Source organism: Lacerta agilis, chromosome 14, assembly GCF_009819535.1.
Source record: "Lacerta agilis isolate rLacAgi1 chromosome 14, rLacAgi1.pri, whole genome shotgun sequence".
Taxonomy (NCBI): domain Eukaryota; kingdom Metazoa; phylum Chordata; class Lepidosauria; order Squamata; family Lacertidae; genus Lacerta; species Lacerta agilis.
The window spans coordinates 33701227-33726437 of NC_046325.1; the positions used below are offsets into that span (position 1 = coordinate 33701227).

Below are 25211 nucleotides of genomic sequence, written 5' to 3' on the forward strand. Positions count from 1 at the left end.
GCTAAAACGACGAGCGCTTTACCTGCTTAAGTTTGTTTTTTCCGTCTCTCTGTGTTAAAACATATGGGAGCCAGGCGGTTAGAAGTTGTCGAGCCTAATAGCAGCATTGGGTGGGGGGCAGGGGACATATTGACCAGTTCTAGAAGAAGTTGTGGGGTGGGAGGAAATAACCAGGCATACAAGAAGAGAGCAAGGATGAGACAGGACCATGCAAAGGGAGAAGTTGTCAGAAGAACTAAGCGAAGGAACAAAACTCGGACTCCTTTCCCTCAGGCTACAGCGTGCCCACACTGTGAACGTCAACTGGCGGGGCTGTCAGGGCTCCCAGTGAGAAACGCAGGGACATATTTCTCCCCAAAGCAAGAATCCTGTGGCCTTCAAGATTTCGCTGGACTACAAGTCCCACCATTTCTGACCAGGGGCTGATGGGACTTGGAAGTCCAGGAACATATGGAGGGCCTGGGGTTCGCTTCCCTGTCTCTGACAGAAAATTACCTCAACGCCCTCACACAACTATGTTCCCTTTGGTTCCTTGGGGACAGCCATGACAGTTAACAACAGGGCATTTTTTTTTTATCCAGTGGGAATTCAGTTCTGACACCCTTCAGATGGGTGCCATTATAAGACAACAAGGGAGATGTTCATGGTGAGTTCTGGCACCTTTTTGTTTCTAGGGGGGGGGGGGGAAACCCCAGCACTGGTTAGTAATGATAATTTCCCAAAGCGGCTCATGTTTGAAATGTTAGGCACACCAGTAAAAGTGCAGGAAGCCTTTGCCCCGTCCTCCCAACCGACGCCCTGGCCTTGCGTGACAGAAAAAGTCTGAAGAACAACCGGTGTGTTGGATCATTTCACATGCTTTATTTCAGCAGTCAAAATAATTAAAAACATCTCAAATTATTATACATATACAAAATAGGTACAGAATCTTCGGCCGCTCACACTCCCTACAACATCTGCCTCTTGTGAGAAAGAGAGGAATTATGGGTTTTTTGCTTGAGTTGGAAACCCAACGAAAGACAGAAAGTGGAGGAAGGGGGGGGAGAAAAAAAAGAGATGAGGGGTGATGTTGGCAGAGCTGAGGAGAAAGAGGTGGATAAGAAAGGGAAGAATGAATCAGCAGTGAGGGAGGGTGATGAGCAGACAAGGGAGGCTTGGCAAAAGTGTTTGCTTGTGGGATAGGACGAAAGATGGAAGAGAGAGAAAAGGAGAGAGGTGATGGAGGAGAAGAACTGGGGGAATGGGGGAGAAAATACAAGCCAAAAGAGAATCCACCTGCTTTACAAGAGAAAGACAGAAACTGCTGAGACCTCGATCCCTTGTAGCAATGTTTGATTTATTTTTTCCTCATCCTCGTTTTTTATTATTATTTTTGCTTGTTAAAAAAGAAATAGCACCTTTTGAAAAAAAATTCACAAGTATCTCTGGGCAGCAAGGCATCCAATTTTCTTCCCCCCTCCAATAATCTCATTTCTATAGCACCAAATGGCCCCCTTTTCAGCAAAGCTGTGCTCGGGGTGAGGTTTTTCTAGGTTTCGTCACCTCAAAAAGTAAAAAATAGAAATTTCATGGGACCTGAAAATTATTAACATAGCAGACTAAAAAAAAATAAAAAATGAAAGACACAGTTAGCACCTTTATCTAAACCTGAAACTCTGCCCAGTTTCTTCGCCCCCCTCCATGCAAGCTGATGCTAGTATTAAAAAAAAGACCCCAAAACTACCCCAAAGAACTTGAAAATGACAATGGTGAGGTAGCCGTCCATACAACAATAATATACATTTAACATTACATTTTCTCTGCTTTCTGGTATTATTGGCCATTTTTTTCCTTCAGTTGTTCACCGACAAAATAATTAAAGCTGTTAAACCTGTCTCTCCTCCCCCCCCCCCACCTGACCTCTCTGAGAGGGAAAGGCACTATCACCTGTTCTTTTTTCTTCAAACAGGTTTCTGTTTTGAAAAACCACTCAGTGCCACACCTTTTTTTATGATAACTTCGCCAAATTTATCCCCGTTGCCGACTGAACAAAACGGAAAAAAACGTACATTTAAAATGGCTGAAAGAATAATCTTTTCAGTGGCATTGCTCCAAGTTAAAAAAAAGAGAGAAAGATAAATCTCTTTCTATCAGGTAACAGCAGAGAAAGATGGTCTATAGGTAGATTTTGGGATTTATTTATTTTTTACAGTTCTGGGTTGAGAGGGGGGGGAGGTTATTTTTGATGGGGTTGTGATGGGCAGGTTCTACCACTAAGTTTGGTATTGCTCTGATTGCTGCCAGGAAGAAAAACACACACACCAGATTTTCATACAGATGTATTCCAGGTGTTGCTTGGTTTTGACTGATTTTGTCATTTTGTATGGTTTTTATATATGTATTTTTGGAATGTACAAATATTGGTCCCACAATATTACTTGATCTTTTTTTTAAAGAAGAAGATAAAATCAAACCATTCTGTCTTTGGGGATTTTAATAATAATAATAAAGTCAAGCAAGTGGATGCACTTCCTTAATTATTTTTGAAAAGTCATTTATTTTTATTTTTTTGGTTTAATGCTTTTTTTGTTTTTTTTTTAACGGAAACAAAAATAGTTTTAGAGATGATGGATAGAAAAAGACACAAATTCAAGTCCATGTGAAATTTCCTTCTTTTTTGGCTGTTTTTTATTTTATTTTTTAAACTGTCAGGTTTCCTTTTGGGTTTACAAGAAGCAGACTGGTCCAATCTCAAAGCCGAATTCCTGGTCTCTGCCACCAATGTCCATGGGAGCCACATCAATGATGGGCAACCGGGAAGTTTTTGTTGTCTTGTATTCGATGACTGTCTTGTCCCAACTGCCAGTGTGACGCTGCAGAGGGAGGAAAAAATCAGAATTTAGAAATCAGAATTTTGTTTATGGCTCAATGGACTTTTGAAGATTTCGAGTACAGAGGAATGACACACCCCTCCCAACATCTGATCTGAACTTTCTCCCTGGTCAACTGTGCTCCTAAAAGCTGGCTCCTGCCTTCCCCACCCTGGTTGCCCATCCCATTGTGCCACTGGAACATAATTACTCTGGCATTTAGAACTTCAGGGATTCAGGGCGCTGTGAGAAAAGAGGCAGAACCAACATAGAAGTTGGAGGATATGTTATGGTCTATCTTCTGCATGACCAGAATCCAGGTCCTTAAGTCCAGAGGAAGCCACCATGCATAGCCAGGAGGAAAAGTCACAGCATCTGATCTTGCGCTATCACTGTCTTCTGATGGATTTAAGCTACTCTGGACTCAGCCATCCATTTGGACGCTCTCTTGCCTTGAAGGCCTTTTGGGTCAAAAAGCAGGATGTGCCTTGAAACGGAAACATCTAAAACGTCCAAGATTCTGTCCCCGATCCAGATGCCAACAGCACAAGTAAGTAGGGACCGCTATACTAAGCGAGATACACCATTGCAGGTTCTGAGGATTTATTATGGCAGCAGTACGGAGACTGCGGCCCTCCATATATTATTGGACTGTTATCCCCATCACTCCTGAGCACTGGTCATGGAGCTGATGGGAACTGAAGTCCGACAAACTTCTGCAGGGCCACGGCTTCCCCGTCCTGAGATCTTTCAGAGGGTTCTGCTGCTGAATAGGGATATTGCATCCCTCATCTGCCATGCTTCAGCACTGAAAAGCACCCAGTGTATGTGTTTCCAAACACAGATAGGATTCACAGTACTGAGACGTCAACCTGCCGTCCTGACTTCCTCAGCCAGACCTGCCTTCCTACCCCTATTTTCCCCTGCCTCTGGCCATTCTTACATACAGCATTGTTTTTATATGGATTGTCTCCCAGTTCCAAAGCATGGTTGTAGCAGGAGGTACAGAGGGGGAAGTGGGAACACCCCTGCCAGCCATGAGTAAAACACTGCAGCTTATGCGCAAGGTCTCCAGTCAGAGAGAGAGAGAGAATCTATTGTACCCCCCACCCCACATTGCTACATCTAAAGACCCAATGACTCACCGTGCAACCATCCTTGGGTACTCCATAGACGAAGCGGCTGTTGCCCTCTGCTCTGATCTCGATCTCGTTGGAGCCTTGGAGGAGCAGAGCATTCTGCAGGTTGCCGGTCTCTGCGTTCATGTAAGCCACGCTGTTCTTGCAGTGGTAAGTGATGTTCTGGGAAGCTTCAGTGGACATCAACCGCAAGAAGGTCAGTTGAATGGCAACGTCAGCTGGGTCGGATCCCTCGCCACCATATTCGAACTGCCATGGGAGACGGAGGGAAGGAGGGAGCAAGGAATTGGTTAGCGCTTGTGTCATGTCCTCTAGGAAACCCCACCCCCTGCAACATCTAGGAATCTAACCAGCTCCTTTGCTTTCTCTTCATGCTCAGAGGACCGAGGCAGGCAGTAATGCAATAATGAGCAAAGCCAGATAAGCTGACTGCTGCCCTCTTTAAGGAGCCAAAATCCAACTTGGGAAACAATGAGATGGAGAGAGAGAGAGAGATGAAGCAAAGGGTATACATTCTCCTTGACAGACTGCTTTTCCAAGTTACACCATCTACAGCTTCTTTGTGCTAGACTACCGGTACTCCAGCATGCTAAGTCACCTTTCGAGGGACCTTTGAGCCTAGCTGAACCTCTGGAATATATCACTTGAAAATTGGCCTATGCTTTGCTTTTAACCAATGATCTTCCCCTCTCCTTTTTGCTTCCAAGTATCATAGAGTTGGAAGTGATTTAAAGAGCCGTCAAGCCCAACTTCCTGCAAGCACCAGGAATTGTACTTTGAGGCTCCTTGGTCAACATAAATTCCCTCTTCCTGTCCATTTTCATCTATTGTGTTCAACATCCTTGGATAAAGGTTAGAAGTGACATCAAGCCACCACCCAGGTACTTCTTCTGCCTTGTGAATCAAGCCCATTCCAACAAAGCCCAGTGATTCCCAGGCCTCCTTAGGCAGCCAATTCCAGGGCTCATCCACATTTTACAGCTAAAGGCCCTTTCTCAATGGGCAACTTAATCTTTCTGGTTACAATCTGAGCAGATTCCATGGCAGACATGGAAAGTAGACATGGATTTATCAGCCTCATTGAGGCCACTCCTACTTGTGCATTAAGGTGATTATCTATTCTCAGTCTTTTCAACCCCTTGCTAAACGGTCCCAAAGCTTCCATTTAAACAACCAAACAGTCACCAGGTTCTTCTGCCTGCAACATGCTTTCCACACATGGAAGTCATGTGGAATTCATATCCATTCTAGTTCAGCAGGTGACCTGGAGGAAACCTGACCCTGAAATAACTCTCTCCAGTCCCAGCTCAGGATACGGGATTGGCAGTCCCAGCTAAGACACTTGCTGGTTAACTGTCGCTGCCTCACCGATTCCTGGTCTCACCTGGAAGCCATCGGACATGCTTTCGCCGAACCAGACATGCTTCTTCTCCTTGTGGTTGTTGCTGATGTACCAGTTCTTCTGGGGGATGGTGGGCTGAGAAGATTGGACACAAGTCTCTCCAGTCTCCATGTTACAGTAGACCTTGATGGCATCCAGGTTGCAGCCTTGGTTGGGGTCAATCCAGTACTCGCCTGATGAGGAATGGGGTTAAGTGAATGGGGTTGATGGAGAATGGATCGCAGGAGCAAAAAACCTCCCCATCAATTTACGTCAACCTGATCATCACCCCTCCCCCAATGCAATGAGTTCTCAGACAACCAAGTGGGTTAGGAAAATATCTGCCCAAGCTTTACTCCATATAAGACGAGGAGGCAAACAGCTAAAGAAGAATAGAAAAGAGAACTACCTATGTATGGCTGAGATGGACTTCAGAGAGCTAGGGAATATTGGGAGGTGGCTGTGTATTATATAAAAAAAAGATGGTTGCCTCATCGCTTTCCAGCATTAATTATCTACACAAGTAATGGGATTCTGGTTCCTAAGCATATTTTTTTGTAGAGGGGAGAGGGGCCAGAGAAGAGCCTGGGCTGGAGCTAGAAGCTCTACAGCAACTTAGAAGGCCCACTTCACCCTTTAGGACCTAAGTAAATGCAAGTCACATTCTGCATATAGAAGCTACTTGGGAGAATTAATTGTTCTGCTTGACTCAAGCACATTATTTAGGGAAGAGGCTGCAAGAAAAGGCACCCAAATCACTGCCCAGTCAGCTCTGGTGGAAAACCCATTCCTGGCCCCAGACCTGAGAAAACAACTATATGCTTTGCTGTGCAAACAATCCCCAAGTGAAAGAGAAAGGTCAACAGTGGCAGAGAAGAGAGGGGAAGTGAGAAGATTGATATATGAGGAAGAAAAGAGCAGGGCAGAGCCATTCTGACAACGGATGTGGTCCAGAAGAAAGGAGAATTTGTGGCATTTTAGAGACGCCCCACTTCAGCACCTCATAATTGTCCCCCTCCCCTGTACTTACCACTCTTCCAGTCTCCGTGGCACATCTTCAGGTCGCGGCAAGTGCGGGCTGGGTTCTTACGGGTTCCGTCAGGGCTGCGGATGTTCTCGATCTGCATGGACAGGCTCTTGAGAGTAGTGTCTACTTCCAGGTCGCGGTCACGCATCACGTTGGCATCGTCAGCTCTGTAGTAGCGGCCACCATCGTGAGCTTTCTCTTGAGGAGGCTGGGGCAGGAAGCTGAAGTCGAAGCCGCCGCTGGGTGGGCCTGGAGGACCGGGTGGTCCAGGTGGTCCGGGAGGACCCTGGAGAAGGGAAATAAGAAGAGTTGCAGGCAAAGATCTCATCCACCCATTATGCTGTTAACTATGAGCTTTGTACAGTGAGAAGGAATACGTACAGCAGGGCCAACATCACCAGTGCGACCACGGGGACCAGGTGGGCCAATGGGACCGGGAAGACCATTCAGACCGTCTTTGCCAGCGGCACCGGAAGAGCCAGGGGGACCCTGTCAGGAAGGCAGAACAAAAATGTACCATGAGTGAAGCTTTTGTTGTTAACATGAATGCAGCAGCAGCAGCAGCAGCAACAATAATAGGTGCATAGAAGGGCTGAAGTCTAGCAATAATAGGTATTAGCTAAAATGCTGTGCTTTACAGCCCAATCCATACTTACTCTTGGACCAGCAGGACCAGAAGCACCAGAGGGACCTTGTTCACCAGGAGAGCCCTGCACAAAAGAAAACAATTGTCAGTTTTGATAATCATCTGGGGGAAAACAGGTTTATTTAAATGGGAGAAAATGCAGTCCTATTCAGTAACAGAGAGGAAGTATCAATCTAGCTTCTGTCCATTTCAATCTCACATGTGTTCCTTCATAAATCTACTCTTCCAAGTGGCAACGGGAACCAATAGGTTCACTCAGTACAAAATAAAATAAAATGATATCTTCGCTGCCATATGTCTGGATTTTCCCAGACATTACTGGGATTTCAAAGGTGGAATTGACGTCAGAGAGGAAATTCCGAAAGGCGGTGCTTTGTCCTGGATCATAGGCAAGTCAATAGAAAAATCGCTTTTTTGGGGGGGGGGGTGTCCTGGTTTTTACTTTTTGAAATATGGCAACCCTATATTAAAAAAAAGAGGTTCCACTCAGTACAATGGAAAGTAGGTATATCTCAAATGGAAGCCTTTCAGCAATTAGATTTCTAGGTCTTGGGTGGAAAGAAGGATAGGCAATATTTTTGTGGCATATTTTTCATACAGAAGTGCCTTGCCCATGCTCGTCACAACTACTGGGTAGCATACTGTATTCGCATTTGGGACCAGGAAGAAATGTGTATCAAATGCAGATTGCTTTGGGGTGTGTGGAGACCTAAATACATCTTCTCCAGTCTTGCCACTGTGTAATTAAGTGGGCTGCGTTAACGAGGGACCCGAAGGAAGCCATGGCAATCTAAGGCCTCCATCTTTAAAGTTCTTATTTCTTTGCAGCTAAGGTAGGCCCAAGCCTGCCTTGGCCATTGGCCAGCGACAACAACTATACACCAAGTGACAGTTGAGGCCCACTGCTGCTTTCAACCAAATGGCAGGCTCAAAGCCTTTCTGGACTGAGGAACACGTGGAACAAATAGAGATGAACATGAACGCAGGAAAGCACTTATTTGCAAAATGCATGGTATGAAAAAAACTGTAAGGGGGGATACATATGGGTAGCTGAAGAAATTTAGGAACAAAATTGTTGCTCGTTAGCCTGCCCTCTGTCTCTAAAAGTTGGAAAAATAGAATTACAAGTTTTGGTTAAGTAAGTTGGTGCAACTGGAGATCTGGACGGAATTGAAAACGGAAGCCTGTTAATAGGTGAGGGCTTTGGGGACCCTTCGAGGACCTGCTGCCGTACAGGCCAAATAGATGTCAAAGCTCCCCCTTTTCTTTCCTCCGCCCCCTGACTAGATGTTTCATCAAAAAGGTATCCAAAGATGGAATTTCCTTGCAGAAAGCGACCGTAGCTTTTGCTCATAAAATGATTAGACTGAGATCCACCTGTCTCTGAATAGTGGCTAGTCAGAGGCCTCTGGGGAGTTCAGAAAACAGGGTGGGGAATGGGGGCAGGTCTCCTCTGAACGCGGAGGCTCAATTTAAGATATCGTGGCTATTGAAAGAGAGGTCTGTCCTTCATTCGTTAAGCCATGGAAATGAGATAGGAAAGCTCTCTCGCTCTCTAGATCAGAGGTGCAAGGCTCTAATCTGTGTGAGGGCATTTCTTTCCTTAAAGCCTTAAAGCAGACCCTCCAGGTGTGTCCCTATTTTCCAGGGATGTCCCTGACTTAAGAGAAGATGTCCTGGTTTCTGATTTGATCCTGGATTGGATCCCGCTTTTCCTTAGGACATCTCTATTTTCATTGGAGAAATGTCGGAGGGTACAGAGCTCTGTGACGTCTGGAGCTTCTCTACATCAAAAGTGGCGAAGAGCTTTCTGGTACTTACAGGGGGGCCAGGGGGGCCCTGGAGACCAGAGAATCCTCTGTGACCCTTCATTCCTCTGTCACCTTGTTCGCCAGTCTCACCCTTGTCACCACGAGCACCTTGTGGGCCCTAGAAACGAAAAGCAAGTTTTAATTTATTTTAATTTTTATTGGCATATTGGGCTTTCACAAAGGAAAAAGGAAGGAAATGCCTACCGACAGACCACTCTGCGTAACTGGGGATATGAACTTAGGCTGCTTATCTCTAGTTGCATTTCAACCATAAGGCAAAGGTAGCAGAGATCATGCAGACAGTTAAGTGTCCAAGTATATCCATTCAGGCTTATTGAATAGTATATTATATATTCTACCAGTATAATATAGCTCAGCTGGTAGAGCACGAGACTCTTTCAGGGGTCATGGGTTCGAGCCAGGCAATGGGTTTGCCGGGCAAAAGATTCCTGCATTGCAGGGGGTTGGACTAGATGGCCCTTGTGGCCCCTTCCAATTCTATGATTCTATGAAAAGAAAGAGAAAGAAAGAGAGAGGATATTTAAAAGCCCAAACTTACTGCAGGACCACGAGCACCAGCAGGGCCAGCGGGGCCAGCAGGGCCAGCGGGACCCTAGAGGGAAGGAGAAAAGGAGAAAATGTACATATCATTGCTTTTAAAATTCTGCATGTAATTGAGCATGCAACTTATTTCTTTAGGAGCCCAGTCCTTGGAAGGGAGGGCAATCACAGCAGGAAGAGCTCTAGTCTGTCTGTAGAGTCTATCCATCTATCTGTCTGTTTGTTGGATCATTAGTTATAAAGCGTTTTCACTATAGCAGCCAGCCTGGTGTTTAGGATGTGTAGGTGGGAATATATGGCCACCAGATGGCTTCATCCACCTTGCTAAAACTAAGCAGATTTAGGTCTGCTCAGGATTCGCACGGGGGGACCACCTGAGATCCGCCACACAGACTGACTGCCTCAAGTTCCAAAGGCAGGATATAAGCACGCCAACAAATAAATCTGGGAGTTGTCTATTCCTGCGTTTGGTAGCAAGATCCTGGGATGTTCCATAGGATTCGAGTGGAAGATATTGCTCCCTGGGTTTTACCACCCCCTGCTTGGAGAGTGGAATCGGAACATGTTAAGATCACAAATGAGTGACCTCATTAATCCTCTGGCAGAGTTGCAATAAGGATGGGGGAAAGCATAATGGAAGAGGTTCCCCCACGGCGCTCTCATATGGCTCGAGTAATTATTTCGAACTAACAAATGCGGAGCCATAGGTGGATGCCAATCCAAGTTAATTAAAGCAGCGTGAAAGAGTGCCCCTTTAGCGAATGTGAGCGCAGGACCAGAAGTGGCATGCGTTCCATATTAATTAAGTACGAAGGCACGCTCCTGAAATATGTAAGATTCTGAAGGTGGGTGTGGAGGGTATGCCTACCTCATCTGCATCTTTACTGATTGTGAAAACGGAAAGTTGTGAATGACTGACATTATTCCAGATCAAATGATCTGGAATAAGTCGGTTTGCGTATATGTGGCCTAGTGGGATTTGGAAAAATGAAGGATTCGGAAAACGGCTCTCCCCCCCCCCCCCCGCGCATTTTGCGTTTTAGCAGAAGGAAAGGAAGTGCCACTTACAGTCTCGCCACGGTCGCCATTCTTGCCAGCAGGGCCAACTGGGCCAGGGGCACCGGGGGCACCGGGAGCGCCAGGGGCACCAGCTGGGCCGGTCTCACCACGATCACCCTGTTTGGGAAAGGGAAAGGCAAGAAGAGGCGATCAAAGCTCAGAATCGGTGTGTGTTTGTGAAATCAAGTCTTTCATTGGACCTGGGTCTTGCGACACCGGCCCGTTCCGGATACCTGCTGCATACACACATGCATGTTCAACTCACCTTAGCACCAGCAGCACCATCGCGACCGGGAGCACCTTCTGCACCAGGAGAGCCCTGTCAGCCAAGAAGAGAGATGGTGAGACTGAGATCGCGGTGGCGTTGAAGCTCTAGAACTCTCTAGCTACCAATGGGAGATCTAGAACTGAGTTAAAACTATTCAACTCTGTAACTGAACTATATTATTCAATGCACATCTATTAGTAAGAATTTATGGACGTATGGGATGCAGGTGGCGCTGTGGTCTAAACCACAGAGCCTAGGGCTTGCCGATCAGAAGGTTGGTGGTTTGAATCCCCATGACGGGGTGAGTTCCTGTTGTTCAGTCCCAGCTCCTCCCCACCTAGCAGTTCGAAAGCACGTCAAAGTGCAAGTAGATAAATAGGTACCGCTCTGGCGGGAAGGTAAATGGCATTTCTGTGTGCTGCTCTGGTTCGCCAGAAGCAGCTTAGTCATGCTGGCCACATGACCCGGAAGCTGTCTGCAGACAAACGCCAGCTCCCTCGGCCAATAGAGCGAGATGAGCGCCACAACCCAAAAGTCGTCCGCGACTGGACCTAATGGTCAGGGGTACCTTTACCTTTACCTATGGACATATGAAGTTGCCAGAAACTGAGGAGGACTACTGGTCTATCTAGCAGCCTAGTATTGTCTATCCTCTCTAAGGACAAAAAAACTGGGCACCATATCTGCAGGGTCTCATGCAGCAGCCTGCTTGAATACCCTTTTAACAGGAGATGCTAAGGAACGAACCTGGGATCTTCTGCAAGTAAATCATAACCCTGATCATGGTCCCCCATGAAGCTACACTGCTCTGAGCCAGACCATTGGTCTATTTAGCCCAGCGTTGCCTTACTTTACAAGGCTTCAGATAGTCCTTATGAAAGCTTATTTTAGCTGGGGATGCCTGCATTTTACCACCGACTGCACAGTTTGGCTTGGACCATATTTCTGATCACTGGTAAGAGATGGTAAGAGACGGGGGTTCGACAGAGGTGAGCAGGTTTAGGAGTCCAGAGCTCCCGTGGAAATGGGAAGACTTGCCTCACGTCCAGATTCACCAGGGGGTCCGGCCAAGCCAGGTGGTCCCATTGGGCCAGGAGGACCGCGTTCACCAGAAGGACCAGATGGGCCTTGTTTGCCAGGCTCGCCCTGTGGAGATCAGTCCCAGTTAGAACAAAAAGAATCCAGTTGTTGAGATGCAGAAGGGGGAGGGGAGACAGCAGGAGAGGAATCACATTCACACATCATGCTTGACCACGGTTAACTGCAGTTAAAAAGAGCGAAAGAAGGAGCCTAGTCTAGCCAGAGTTTGAATTCTGTTCCCTGGGATCTCAGAAAGCACTAAAGTAGAACTTTCAATGCAACATGGGTTATGGGATGGAGCCAGGCAAGGTTATCTTTTCCATAGGGTTCTATATCACTTGAAACATATAGCTCTGCATTTCAGAACTGGGGAAGCATCTGTTGTATAAAGCATGGGCTAGTCTCAGATACAGATTTTTATGGAGTTTTGTTTTGTAAGGCTGACATCACTTTCCTAGGTACTGTAGAACCCAGAGCACTGTTCTATTTATGAAAGCTCACTCACTTCCTGGTATTGAGAATCCAGGAATTTTTTTTCAAACCAGAATTGCATTTTACCAATTGAATCTGTTTCAGCTTTGAAAACTGAGATTTATAAAAAACACTTTGCAAAACCAAAGATTCTTGTCTTCCTGATCAATGCTTAAGGCAACAATATTAAGTTATAACGTGTGGTTGAATGATAAGTCTTTTTGATGGGGTAGGGAAGATTTGGAACTGAATTCCAGGGTTTAGCCTTCACTTTTCAGCAATTTGCCAGGGGCTGTGCAGGTATTTGTGAGCAAGCTAAAACAATAAACAGTGCTTTGTCTTAGCTCATCCAGACTTCCTTTTGGGCCATGTTTCTAGGCACAGGTCCACATTTCAAAACTCTGTGTTAGAGCATTTTGTTGTTGTTGTCCTTGTGCTTTCCCTGCAAAAACCCACTCCCTACTGCTGAATTGGAGCAAACGGCAATCTGCAGAAAACCTGAATTGCTGTTTGTTCCGATTCAGATTTAAAGAGCAGGTTTTCCTGGGGAAAGTGGTGTGTGTGTGTGTGCAGGGGGGAACAACAACTCTTGGATACAGAGCTTTAAAGCATGAGACTTGTGCCTAGAAAGCCCGGGGCAAAAGGTAAGTGTGGCTAAGCCCATAGATGCAATATGGAAAACATGTTGCTCCATTTCTACAGGATAATGGTATTGACTTTTTATTTATTTTTTATTCTTGGCCTTGGAGGAAACAAAAGCGATTATCTGGGTTAATGTGCACTCATACTGCCACTAAGGAAAACAACGACAGAGCCCATAGTTATTATGCATTATATTATGAGCAGAAACAAAGCGCAGCACAAGGATGAAAAGAAGCCTTGCTTTGAGACCCGAGCTGTGATCCAAACCCCTCATATCTGCAGATTTACCGCTGATGCTGACTTCCATATGAATGTGTTTAGCACAAGAGTGCTGCAGACTAAACCTGAACAAGCAACTCAAATGGAAACTTTGCTGCGTTCCCTCCTGTTCTTTGGGCCTCGTATCCCAAGCATAGGCTTCAGGCGGAGTCAACAGACGCTGAAGTATATTATCAGGGAGAGGCAGGAGTCTGAAGGGACAGGCAGAGGAGGCAGCAGGGCAGGAGAATGATCCAGGGGAAGGGCCAGTTATTTGTGACGTTCTGTGCCACCAATGAGGCAGCGGGCAAAGGAAGAGGCTGGGCAGTCAGAAAAGGGGAACAGCTGCAGGGAGTCTCCTCTGTCCCTTCCTGCACTGTCTCCAAGGATGAGGAGGGACTTAAAGGGACAGGAGCAGCTGGACATGACACGCAGGAAAAGTCACTGGTTGCTTGCATGCACCATGTCCCGAGGTTGGGGGGGGGGGTAAATGGGCTGGAGGAGGCATGGTGCACTGTTGCTGCAACTGCTGGGACAGACCAAACGTCTGAAGGAGGACCTGTTCAGCTAGCTAGACTCTTTCACCTTCGGAGTTGATGCAATTGAGTGCTTTGCCAATTGATATCTAAACTTCTAATTGCGTGTCCTCCTTGCGGACGCTGGGTAGGTTTGGGTCATATATCCCAGTTAGACTCGGGGTGTGTGTGTCCTATTTTGCTTATATGTATCCTTGCATTTTCAGCCTTCTACATGGCTGAGTCCCCTTAAGAAACATCCCCCCCCTCAAATAAAAATTTCCTCACTGTTCCCCAGCCCGCAAACACCAGCCCCGCAAAGCTCAGAAGGAAACTGAACCCAGACTTTCTGCGCAGAGTTGTCAGAGAAGAGCTGAAGGGGAGCACTCACAGATGGTCCGGGAAGACCAGGGAAACCTCTCTCGCCTCTTTGTCCAGGAAGACCAACCACACCGCGCTGTCCAGCGATACCTTGTGGGCCAGGAGTACCAGGTGCACCCTGCAGGAGGAAAACAGACGTGAGCATGAGATGTCGACAGAGAAGTGTTCCTGGCCGGAAAGACACATTTTGTTTTTGCCAGCGTTATGCTGTGCTGCGGAAGGGTTGGAGGCAAGCTGGGCCTCAGCAGCACTTCAGCAGCAAGCAGTGGGCTCGCAATGGCGTAACCCAGACACTGTGGAAGGATTTGGCCACCACAGTCACTTACGGACTCACTGTTAAAACCATGTTTATGGAAGACAATCTTACTTGGCTACAAGTGATCGCCAAAGAAGAAAGAAGACCCCGGACAGGCTGGGAAATAAGAACATGGTGAGCTTGCTTGAAGGAGAAGAACTGTTGGGTGTCCTGACTCCACTTTACGTTGTGAGTAATGCCCATGAGGCTTTCTACCCAGGCCTTGCCTAAAGGAACCCACACCTTGTTGTGTCTTGGCTGGCTAGGGGATTTTTCTTCAGACTCCCTTTAAGCAAAGTGTGATCACGCATGGAAAGGGCTACCCTTTCTACTGAAACACACCCCACATTAACAAAACAAAACAAACTTGGCAAGTAACAATCTGAACTAATGGATCTGGTCTATAATGTAGGAAGCCATTATGTGGCATTTCAATGATGCTCACTAAAACATCGCCACTGAAGAGGTGCAGCCGTAAAGATTTGCACAAGCAGTGGGAAATTCCAAAGTCAATTTAAGGCAGAGAAATCGTTAACATGGCAGCTGGGATGCCATCAGGGAGCCAGATGTTGCGACGGGGAGATAACCCCATGGAGGAGGTGCCCAAGTTTGGCTCGAGCAACCCCGTTCAAGAGGAATGAAAGGTAAGATGTGGCATTTACTTACAGCAGGTCCATCGGAACCAGGAGAGCCCTTCTCGCCAGGAGGTCCGGGTGGGCCAGCAGGTCCAGCTTCACCAGGGCGGCCGGCAGGTCCAGTCTCACCACGGGGTCCTTTGGCACCTTCCTTTCCACCAGGGCCTGGGGGGCCGGGAAGGCCGATGTTACCCTTTGGGGGAAAAGGAAAGAGGACAAGCAAATCAGTGACACTCACAGGTAGTGCGTTGAGTTTGGCAACAGTGCCCCCAAATGAAGCGTCTTTGAGGAAGGACCCCCATCCCACCCCAGTGAGGTTCTAGTGGGTCACTCTGAGAATGAGAAGGAGTTTCCCTCCCACCAGCTAGTTTTTGCGTTGGGTTGCATGTTCCTAGAGACAGCGAAAAGCTTGGGCCACCGCATTTCGAATCAGGTGCAGCTCCAAGTAGAGCAAACTCAAACGAAAAGCCTTCCCATGCTTATGTGACAGTGCCATTTAAATGTCGTGGTTTGCTCCAGCAAATCCTGGGAACTGCAGTTTCGGGCGAGGATGCTGAGAACTTAAAGACCCTTGGCCTCTCCTCCCCAGCTGCAATTCCACAAAGAAGGAATGGCCATTAAGTTAGCGGTATAAATATACCTAGAGATTCTTGTGTGCCATAATAATCCACAAGGCCCAACAATTTCTGCTGTGCCTGAAAGCTGGTTTTTTTATGTGGGGGGATGGGGCATTTTTTTTTCAAAAAAAAAAACTGGATATCCAGTTTGCAAACTTGGGAGTATAAAAATTAACGTGGATGTACAAAGACTACTTGAAGGGGGTTAGACTAGATCACTCTTGTGGTCCCTTCCAACTTTCCCAATTCTATTATTCTATAAGGAATACTTCTGATTCGGACTAAAACCATTGTATATATTTAGATATGAATTGATTCCACACTTTTCTCAATCTGTATCTTTTCTACCTTATGGCCCTCTTTCGCCATCCTCTCTGCCATCGAAAGAGTCAACATATATCTTTGTAGGCCCTATGTAGGTCCTGTAATGTAGGCTCTAAGGGACTTCTTACTGAGCATCCTCACCCATCACCAGCCACCTGGGGGTTGTGTAACAGCTTTCTAAATTGTTGCCCACAATGTGTGTGTTTTGTGGGAGGGTACTTACAGATGGGCCAGGGGGTCCGACTCTTCCAGCAGCTCCGGGGAATCCAGTAGCACCCTATGAAAGGAATGGAAGAGAAGGTTCCTTTTCAGTAGCTCCTCCCCTGCCAAGCAGGAACCGTATGTGTGATTCTAACACAGATTTCCCACTCAGTAGGATCCTGCAATGGATTTCGTCTTCATTTTTCAGTTCGGCAACCTCTTTGCAATGCCAAAGCTCCTTGCCACAGAAAGATAATGGTATCTCAGCCCTTCTAGCATCTTGTCACTACTGTTTCTGGGTATTATTTTATTATTTGTTTCTACCAGCTAGAGATCCTCATACCTCATGCAGCTAAACCAGTTTGGATGATGTGATCAAGGTTTATTTGCACTGCAATCAGCTCGTGCTTAATTTCAGCTAGAACCTGCCGGTGGCAAGCTCTGGAATGTGATCCCCCCCCCCCCTAGTTGTGTATTAGATCGGTTTAGGCTAGCTAGTGAGAGCCTCTGAACATACACAGAGACTTTCCCTCACCACGGTGTAGCTGGTCTGCTGTGAATACAGATTAACTATTTTGGATCAGGTGCTAAAGAGCCCTGTCTTGCCCACCTCACATAGACTGTGATCTTTCTGGGCAGAGGTTGCACGATCCCTTCTATGGTTCATTTCTGCAGCCCACTGCTGCAGCCGAGAGCTGCATTAGTTTTCTAACCCACGATCTGCTTTAAATGTCCTAGGATGGTGAACTGGGAGTGATTTCCTTAGGATGTGAAAACTCCGAGTTTCGAACATTAATGCATTTTTGGCTCTCACCCAGCTTAATAATGCAGAAGAAGAAGGTACTCACAGGGGGTCCTGCACTTCCACGAGCACCTTTGGGTCCAGGAGCACCAACAGCACCCTGCAACAGGCGGGAGGAAGACAGTGTTAAGCCAAAGGCTGATGGAAGGTGATGGGTTCACAAAAGAGATTGGGGTGGAACAAGAGGGTCACTTACAGCGGGTCCGGGAGGTCCAGTGGCACCAGCAGGTCCGGGGGGACCAGCATCGCCTTTAGCACCAGCATCACCTTGTTCACCTTTAGCACCAGGTTGTCCATCAGCACCCTGTGGAGGTAAGAGCAGAGCAGAGCAGGTGGTGGTGAGTTACAGAAGGATGGAAAAGGAAAGACATATCTACTTAAGATGGAAGGCATTAATGTATCTTTCTCTGCATCATCCAGATACATCTGACTAAATGATCTCATTGTGCCAGAGGAGGTTGGACCACATTGCTTCTGATAATCTGCCAGGTGTGAATCAAACAGGAAGAGGCAGTATGAGAAGCAAGGTTTGCTCAACCTGGAGCTGGGAGGGTGCAAATGGAGAGGAGGGTTCTCGATCAGGTTTGGGAGATTCAGTTCCCATTCTCTCTCAATTACATAGTGGAGTCAACCTGGTTGCAGTTCAGCTTGGGACATGGGGAAATCCAGGTTCGAATGCCCACTCCTCAGCTTTGGGTTCAAACATCGTCTTTCTTTCAGTTTAATCAACTTGGGAGGACACAGGACGAGCATTTACAAAAAGCAGTTGGCAGATCCGGATGTCGTCAAGAAACAGCATGCAAGCCAAATCAACTTGTGATTTGCTGTCTTGACTGAGCCAGTCCTTTAGTGGCTCTACACTCAAGTTCACCCTGTTCTGGAAAATACTCCTAAAATGGATTCAAGTAGGACATGGAGGATTGCCGTCTGGGCTCCTATTTTATTTATTATTTTAATCGTACCCCACCTTGTTCTCCAAAGGACCTCAAGGCAGCAATGAAAGTGGTTAAAAGTGGCATAAGGCACTGAAAAAGGCAGCGTTGGGTTGAATTTGCCACCCCAACAGTGCACTAATTAACGCCTGCTTGATTGCTGTAGTTAGGAGGAAGGTAAGGGAGAACAGAATTGTTCTTCCAAGCCTTATGAGGAACAGTTGAAGTAACTGGGCATGTTTAGCCTGGAAAAGAGGAGACTGAGAGGAGATATGACAGCCATCTTCAAATATCTCGAGGGCTGTCACATGGAAGATGGAGGAAGCTTGTTTTCTCCTGCTCTTGAGGACAGGACTCAAACCAGTGGCTTCAAGTTACAAGAAAGGAGATTCCGACTAAACATCAGGAAAAACCTGACCGTAAGAGCTGTTTGACAGTAGAAAGTTCTCCCTCGGAAGGTGGTGGACTCTCCTTCCTTGGAGGTTTTAAAGCAGAGGTTGGGTGGCCATCTGCCATGGATGCTTTAGCTGAGATTCCTGCATTGCAGGAGGTTGGACTGGATGACCCTTGGGGTCCCTTCCAACTCTACAATTCTATGAATATACCCCAAACTGGGACTATTTTCTTTACTTTATGAGTACTGTTAACTGAGCAATTGCAATGCCTGGAACGTATAACTTTCTCCTACCAGAGATCACTTGATAACAATCTACAGGTGCTTCTGGTCACCAGCCTTGCCTGTCAACTGTTGTCGCTTGTTTGCCACAATGTGCACCAAAACGGAAGGATTGTTCACCCTGCACCCGGCACCCAACATGCAAGGAATCAACAGTTTGATGAGAACTGAACACTTGTCATCATACTCACAGGGGGGCCAGCAAATCCAGCGGGTCCGGCAGGGCCAGGCTCACCACGATCTCCCTGGGAAGGAAAAAGAGACAAATGCATTTGGTCAGTGGTGATGAGAGGAAGGGTCAAAGAACGAGAGAAGGTGATAATAATAAGGTCCCTGCGTTGCAGGGGGGTTGGACTAGATCACCCTTGGGGTACCTTCCAACTCTACAATTCTATGTTTCTAGGATGGAAAAGAAAGTACTTACGGGAGCACCACGAGCACCAGTGGGACCAGCAGGACCAGCAGGACCAGCTTCACCCTGGTTGAGGAAGAAAAGAAATAGAGATGAGGTTAAGTTCCAGGGAACCAGGAGGAACAATGAAAGGTGCTATAATACAAGTAGGAAAAAAGCACCAAAAAAACCCCAGGATGCATAGCTCAGTCAGTTGAGCATGAGACTCTTAATCTCAGGGTTGTAGGTTTGAGACCCACGTTGGATGAAAGATTCCTGCATCGCTGAAGGTTGGACTTAGATGACCCTTGTGGTCCCTCTTCCAATTCTACAAATCTGAGCAGCAGAATCCTACAGGTTAGTTATGTGCCGCTCTTATTGCTGCTACTGCCACCAGGTTGGATAAATGCCTCTTTTTTCTAATCATGTGCTCACTGCCTCGCATGGAGGCCTAACTTCAACATGTGAATTCAAAAACATGAACCGTTTGCCTTCATATCTAGCAGAGAGAGAGAGCGCCATTGAGTTTCATGGTATGAAAACAGGAGGGAAAAGCTTATTTGTGACAAGTTGTAAGAACAAAATTGGGGAAGGATCGTAGTTCAGTGGTAGAGCACATCCTCTGTAAGCAAAGGTCCTCCAGAGGGTTGATCTCTGACACCTGCATGAAACCATGGAGAGGTGGTGCCACTCAGTGTCGACAATACTAAGCTAGATGGATCAATGGCGCTTGGATTGTATGTGGCTGGAGAGGGGAGATGGGAAGGCTGATCATGTCCATATCTTTCAGCCTAGCTTATTCGTAGGACCTGAAAGCACCCCTGAATGGTATACATGACTGAGCTGGAGAAATCCTTTAACTGCGTAGTCAGGGTGGCCTGTGAGACAATGTGACCTGCAGATGATCACCTGTCGGCCCATCGCTCTCATCCATGCAATTCTGCAGGCAAAAAGAAGCCCTTTGTCCCCACATGTTCTTTCCACACAAAGCAACTTTCATCCAGTGTCCTTCCCACAGGCAGGATGCTGTTGTGGAGGTTGTAGCCTCAGCCAGCGATGGGTATCCAGGTGGCATTAAGTGAATAAGGTGAGAAGGAAGGGGCCTTCTCCCCAGTGCTCCACTCCAGATTGACCTCCCGTTGAATCTAGTTGCTGGCCACTGTATTGATTTCAAACTAACCCTTGTCAAATCAGCTCTAGTCCATGTGGACATGGCTAGAAAGGTTCTGATAAGGAGAGACATCCCACTAGCCTCTTGCTCTCTGCCCAAGCCTAGCTCAGCTGACCCTCATAGAGACTGAGGGTTTCAGATGAAGCCAATCATCGTGGGCAAAAATCCCAGGATCAGGATCCAATAAGGGCACACAATGCTGAGATTCTCAGAATTTCTTGGGGAAGGGGGCCGTCCCCGTGGCTGCCCTATTTTGGACGTCAGCATGCACGGCGGGGACAATGAGCTGATTAGAAAGGGCCAGGTTGGATCTCTGCATCCCTGTGTTATCAGAACACCTGGTCAGGAAAGAGTTTCCAACTCCCTCTGTCTCTCCACTTCATGCTTTGCGAAGGAGTGGTGTCAAAGCCCAAGTCGGAAGACGCCAAATAGCTCTCAGCTCATTCACAAGTTCGTTAAGACATCTGACAACTGGAGATCACTAGACCTTTTTCTGGAAAAGAGGTACATAAAGTCAGTGGAGCACTTGCCTTGTCACCAGGAGCACCAGAAGGTCCAGGTGGGCCAATAGGTCCAGTCAATCCTCTAAGTCCATCTTTGCCAGGAGCACCATCAGCACCTTTGGGACCAGTGTCACCCTAGGAGGAAGGAGAAACAGAGCAGACCATGAAGCACTGAAAGGAACAGACTGGAAGAAAAACTCTGTTAATGATACAATGTGTCTTGTATCTGAAGGTCTTGAGAGACATCCGACCATCTTGCAGAATCTTCATTAGGATGTCGGCGCGAGGGAATTTATCTCAAGGAAACTGATGGACTAGGTGCTGGATAGCACCCTGAAATTTACCCTTCATTCCAAACTTTTAGGCCAACCCTGAAGGCAAAAGCCTGCAAGCCAGGGGTGGGGAAACTGTGCCCCTCCAGATGTTGAGTTTCTATTCATCCCCAGCCAGCATGGAAGATGGTCAGTGATACTGGCAGCTGTAGTCCAGCAACATCTGGAGGGCTGCATCAACCACCCTCTTGCTTTGGCCATACAGAAGGGAAAAGTCGTCTGCCCACTGGATATTTTAAGGAAGGGAGTTTCTAAATACCAGCGAGCAGAATTTAATATTATCTTCCTGTTCCTTATTTCCCACATTACGATTCTGCCAGAAGTCTACTTCAAGTAGAGGAAGGTCTGGGGGCAGATCACAGACCTTGAGTGGAGAAGGCCCTAGGTTAGATTTCTGGCCTTTTTTCATTATTATTTTTTTAAATGATCCCATGTGCTGGGAGTGGGAAATGCCTCGGCCAGATATGGTGGAGCTCTGTAGCCAGCTGAAATAGACAGAGCTTGATGGACCAATTCCCTGACTCAGTGTAAGGCAACTCCGGATGCTACTTTTCCACACACTTCCCACCCAATTGAAATGGTGTGTTACAAAGCCAGTCAATAGCCCAGTGCATTTTCCTATCACTTTCTTTATCACTTAAAAGTCCTGTTTTGGGGGGGGGGGAAGTGGGTGTGCTGCCAAACAACACCAAACACACTTCAATTGCACAGCCTGAGTTTGTTGGCGCGCAGGTAAATCCCACCTACAATACTGTCTTGCAAGTGACCCCCTGTTTTTATTAAGTCTTCCATCCACTGGCCCCATATAACCCTCATATGAACCTGTGGGCATGAGGATCTGTGTCAAGATTATCTCTGCACAGTTGCAGTAATGGTGGTTTGTCATGAAAGTGGGCTGGAGAGAGATACGAGGAGAAGTTGGGAAAGCCTCCTAATTGGAGGGTTATATTTGGAAGAGTCGGGGGGTTGTTGTCGTTGTTGTTTGCTTGTTCGCCTTCTTTATAGGTCGGTTAAGTTAGTGAGCTGCCATTTTGATGGCATTGTTTCCAAGGACCAGATACTTACTCTGTCTCCCTTGGCACCAGGCAGACCAGCAGCACCACGTTCGCCAGGCATACCCTGAAGGCCAGCAGGACCTTGGTTTCCGGGGGTGCCAGGAGCACCAGCATCACCCTAGAGGAGCAGAGCCAAAACAAAACAAAGACACAGATCAGAAACAGAGCTAAGATACCAGGCCCAGCATAGATGGCAGCACCTAATCCCTTCTGAATTCTGTCTGTCTGTCTCATGCACATTTGCAAAACAACATTTGTTCCTTTCAGATTCTCAGTCTGTATGCTACAGAAGAAGAACCTTGTTGCACCAAGGAAGGCAGCGATTCAGAGGGATTGGGTAGATGATACTAAGGAACGGGCACAGGATTCCTGAACGTGCCCATGCCAAGGCAAATCCATTTCTTTCCTTATTTGCTTTAGGGTGCAAAAGTTGCCTTGCTTGGAGTGAAATGTGTCTCTAGGTGCTGAAGGGAGAAAGAAGGTCCCAGAGCTTGTCCCATGTGGTCTGGCTAACATAATAAGGTAGCAGAATGGCAGCTGTGTCCTGCTTCAGGGCAGATGCTTGGTTGGATTCCAAAACTTAGCCCAGCCCTGATGAAATGAAACAGCTCAGCTGTGGGCCTCTACTCTTGATTTCCCCCAATATCCTTATAACCTCTCTCTCTCTGTGTGTGTATGGAGATGCACTATTATCAAGTTACATAAGCTCGTAAGAGGATCCTGAATACTACAGGTGCTCCCACTCTGTCTTAAGCTGGTGAGCACCGTACATCACCAGGGTTGAGAAGAAACAGGAGGTGTGAGGGGATGCCTCAGAAGGCATAGATTGTTTTCTCCACCTCTTGGTTTATAGATGTCTTGTTGCCTACGTGGCCCAAAACCTAACTCTGATCATTTGAAAAATCCCAAGCATCCAAGACAGATTTTTATATTTGTCATGTGAGATATTTTCAAGGAAGAAAAAAGACATGAATAATAATTAGTGATGGAATACGTCCCACCATTTATTAGGGCCCTGCCCCTATAATGCATCCTTACCTTAGCACCATCGTTACCAGGAGCACCATTAGAACCACGGGCGCCCTGAGGACCTGGGGGGCCTTGGACACCACGTTCACCGGGGAAACCTCTCTCGCCCTAGAGGGAGGAAAGAGATCTGGTTAGAATGCCAGTGTCGCAATAAACAGGAGGGGACCAATGAAAATACATATGGAAGACCAGTGTGGAGAAGAAGATCTTCACTTACTCTTGCACCAGAGGGACCAGGAGGACCAACGTCACCAGGGACACCCTGTCAGAAGAAGAAAAACCATTGGTTAGTGGATCTTTGACATCCAGGTGTCATAGGTAATCCAGTGTGGGCAGGGCCTCTAGCATATGAAAGCATGGAGGAAACTGGACAGCATGATGGGAAGCATCTAGCTATTCTCTTCTGCCTGGTAGGAGACACTTCAGGAGGCATGCATTGTAAACCTCCCTTGATGGCTTCTTCAAAACCGCACGTTGGAAACATGAGTGGACAGGATCTGAAGATGGATGCTTTTAAAATGCCACCTTCAGCTGCAGAATATTAGCATGAATTGCGGGCTCCTGGGTATCAAAAAGCCCTGTGCGTTTTGAATCATCCAAGTTGTGTCCAATCCAATGGCTTACTGAAAGAGTCACTAGGCCTAAACTAAGGACTTCACTCATTTCAACATCTCTTCACCTTGCTGAGACAACGTCCCCTTGAGCAACAAGAAGCATCTAGTATCTACAGTGCTTTGAATACCCGAAATCCCAGTTTTAGTCCAAACAATCGACCCTATCCCTAGTAGGAGAAGGACATGGGGGAGATACAGATCTGTTGCCTACAATATGGGAGGTTTCTGTGGCCATTGGGCCATGCAAAAGGAAAACATTTCCTTCCCGCCCTCCCTATATACTTGTTTGCAGGTGCTCTGGATTTTTATTTTTGGCCAATCAACTGGAAGTCCATTGGCATTGCATAGGAAGCATCATACAAAGAGCAGGCATGGCACGGACTCTGCCATGATGGCACAGCTTCTAATTCATTCAATGCAAAGGGTGCATGTGGTTCTGAGAAGGTTAACGGATAGATTCAGCACAAACACTGTACTGTGTTGTTGTTGTTGTTGTTGTTGTTGTTGTTGTTGTTGTTGTTTTGCAAGGACTGGATGAAGCCTTTCTAAAGAAAGCCACCCGAGCTAAGGGTTTCTAAGCTTGCCATGGTATGGTCCTGAAAGGAAGGAGCAAACTTTGCCTGCTGAAATTCCCTCCAGCTATTCAATGGAGGAGAAACCTCACCTGTAGATTGTGAATAGCGAAGCAGAAGAAGCTAAGTGGGGAGAAGCTTGACCATCCAGTTCTCCTCAAGGTATCCTTACGTCTTTCTATAGTATGGTGTAAGTATTGCATTCTGTCTGAAGGTATTCAGGAAGGCAGATGCAAATGCCACATCTATATGTGGAGCGAGGCTTACTGGGGAGCCAGCATGCTCAGATCAGACCCTAAACCACCTATCTCCAAATCCAGTAGTCTCTTCTTCACATTTCTCTATGCACAGCCTCATTTCCTACCTGTTCACCAGGCTTTCCAGATTCACCAGGGGCACCTGCAGGACCGGGAAGACCCTATAAGAGAAAACCAGAGATGGAGAAAGAGTTAGATTCGGAACTGAAATCTTGCTTTTCAAAGAGGTTAGCTATATCTATCCTATAATTTGATCACCCACAATTTTTTGTGTGTGTGTGCACAAGCACAGGCATTGATGCCTGTTGTCATGGTTTCTGCATGGTTAAATTCCCCAGCTTTCCTTTTTTCTTCTTCAAACCCTCAATTTGAAGAAGAACATATTTGCATGTTGTCCCCGTCAAACTATTCTACTGTTGCCTCCCACTCCTTCCAGAAAATTGGCAAAGAAATCTGAAAACCTGAAGCAAAGGAGCAGGTTTAAGCATGCAAAATGCAGAAATGTACTACGCTTGCATCGTTTATTGCTATCCCTGAAGTTTCTTCCCCATCCCGCCGGCTTCCAAATTTGGAGTTTTGCAGTGGCAGAAAATACACATACAGTTCTGTATGTTCCTCTTTTCACGGAAAGCCTTTTTTTACCTGGAATCCAGGAGCTCCACCGGGACCTTGTTCGCCTCTTTCTCCAGCAGGGCCCTGGGATGGGAAACAAAGGAA

General features: G+C 46.8%; 1 protein-coding gene across 2 annotated transcripts in view; it reads right to left on the reverse strand.

Annotated features, from left to right (window-relative positions):
* Nucleotides 1-839: 839 nt before the first annotated feature.
* Nucleotides 840-25211, reverse strand: part of COL1A1 (collagen type I alpha 1 chain) — a 46034-nt gene continuing 21662 nt past the window's right edge. The window contains exons 28-51 of one of the 2 annotated variants that reach the window (XM_033171262.1): nucleotides 25137-25190; nucleotides 24602-24655; nucleotides 23269-23313; nucleotides 23061-23159; nucleotides 22033-22140; nucleotides 20663-20770; nucleotides 18995-19048; nucleotides 18762-18815; nucleotides 17159-17266; nucleotides 17009-17062; nucleotides 16183-16236; nucleotides 15050-15211; nucleotides 14099-14206; nucleotides 11780-11887; nucleotides 10739-10792; nucleotides 10483-10590; nucleotides 9413-9466; nucleotides 8864-8971; nucleotides 7053-7106; nucleotides 6778-6885; nucleotides 6400-6682; nucleotides 5373-5563; nucleotides 3995-4237; nucleotides 840-2852 (exon numbers count right to left, since the gene is read on the reverse strand). In XM_033171262.1, coding sequence (XP_033027153.1) covers nucleotides 2706-2852; nucleotides 3995-4237; nucleotides 5373-5563; nucleotides 6400-6682; nucleotides 6778-6885; nucleotides 7053-7106; nucleotides 8864-8971; nucleotides 9413-9466; nucleotides 10483-10590; nucleotides 10739-10792; nucleotides 11780-11887; nucleotides 14099-14206; nucleotides 15050-15211; nucleotides 16183-16236; nucleotides 17009-17062; nucleotides 17159-17266; nucleotides 18762-18815; nucleotides 18995-19048; nucleotides 20663-20770; nucleotides 22033-22140; nucleotides 23061-23159; nucleotides 23269-23313; nucleotides 24602-24655; nucleotides 25137-25190 — 2520 coding nt within the window. In that variant the 3' untranslated portion in view covers nucleotides 840-2705. The remainder of the gene's footprint in view (nucleotides 2853-3994; nucleotides 4238-5372; nucleotides 5564-6399; nucleotides 6683-6777; nucleotides 6886-7052; nucleotides 7107-8863; nucleotides 8972-9412; nucleotides 9467-10482; nucleotides 10591-10738; nucleotides 10793-11779; nucleotides 11888-14098; nucleotides 14207-15049; nucleotides 15212-16182; nucleotides 16237-17008; nucleotides 17063-17158; nucleotides 17267-18761; nucleotides 18816-18994; nucleotides 19049-20662; nucleotides 20771-22032; nucleotides 22141-23060; nucleotides 23160-23268; nucleotides 23314-24601; nucleotides 24656-25136; nucleotides 25191-25211) is intronic. The other variant, XM_033171263.1, reaches the window with a different exon arrangement.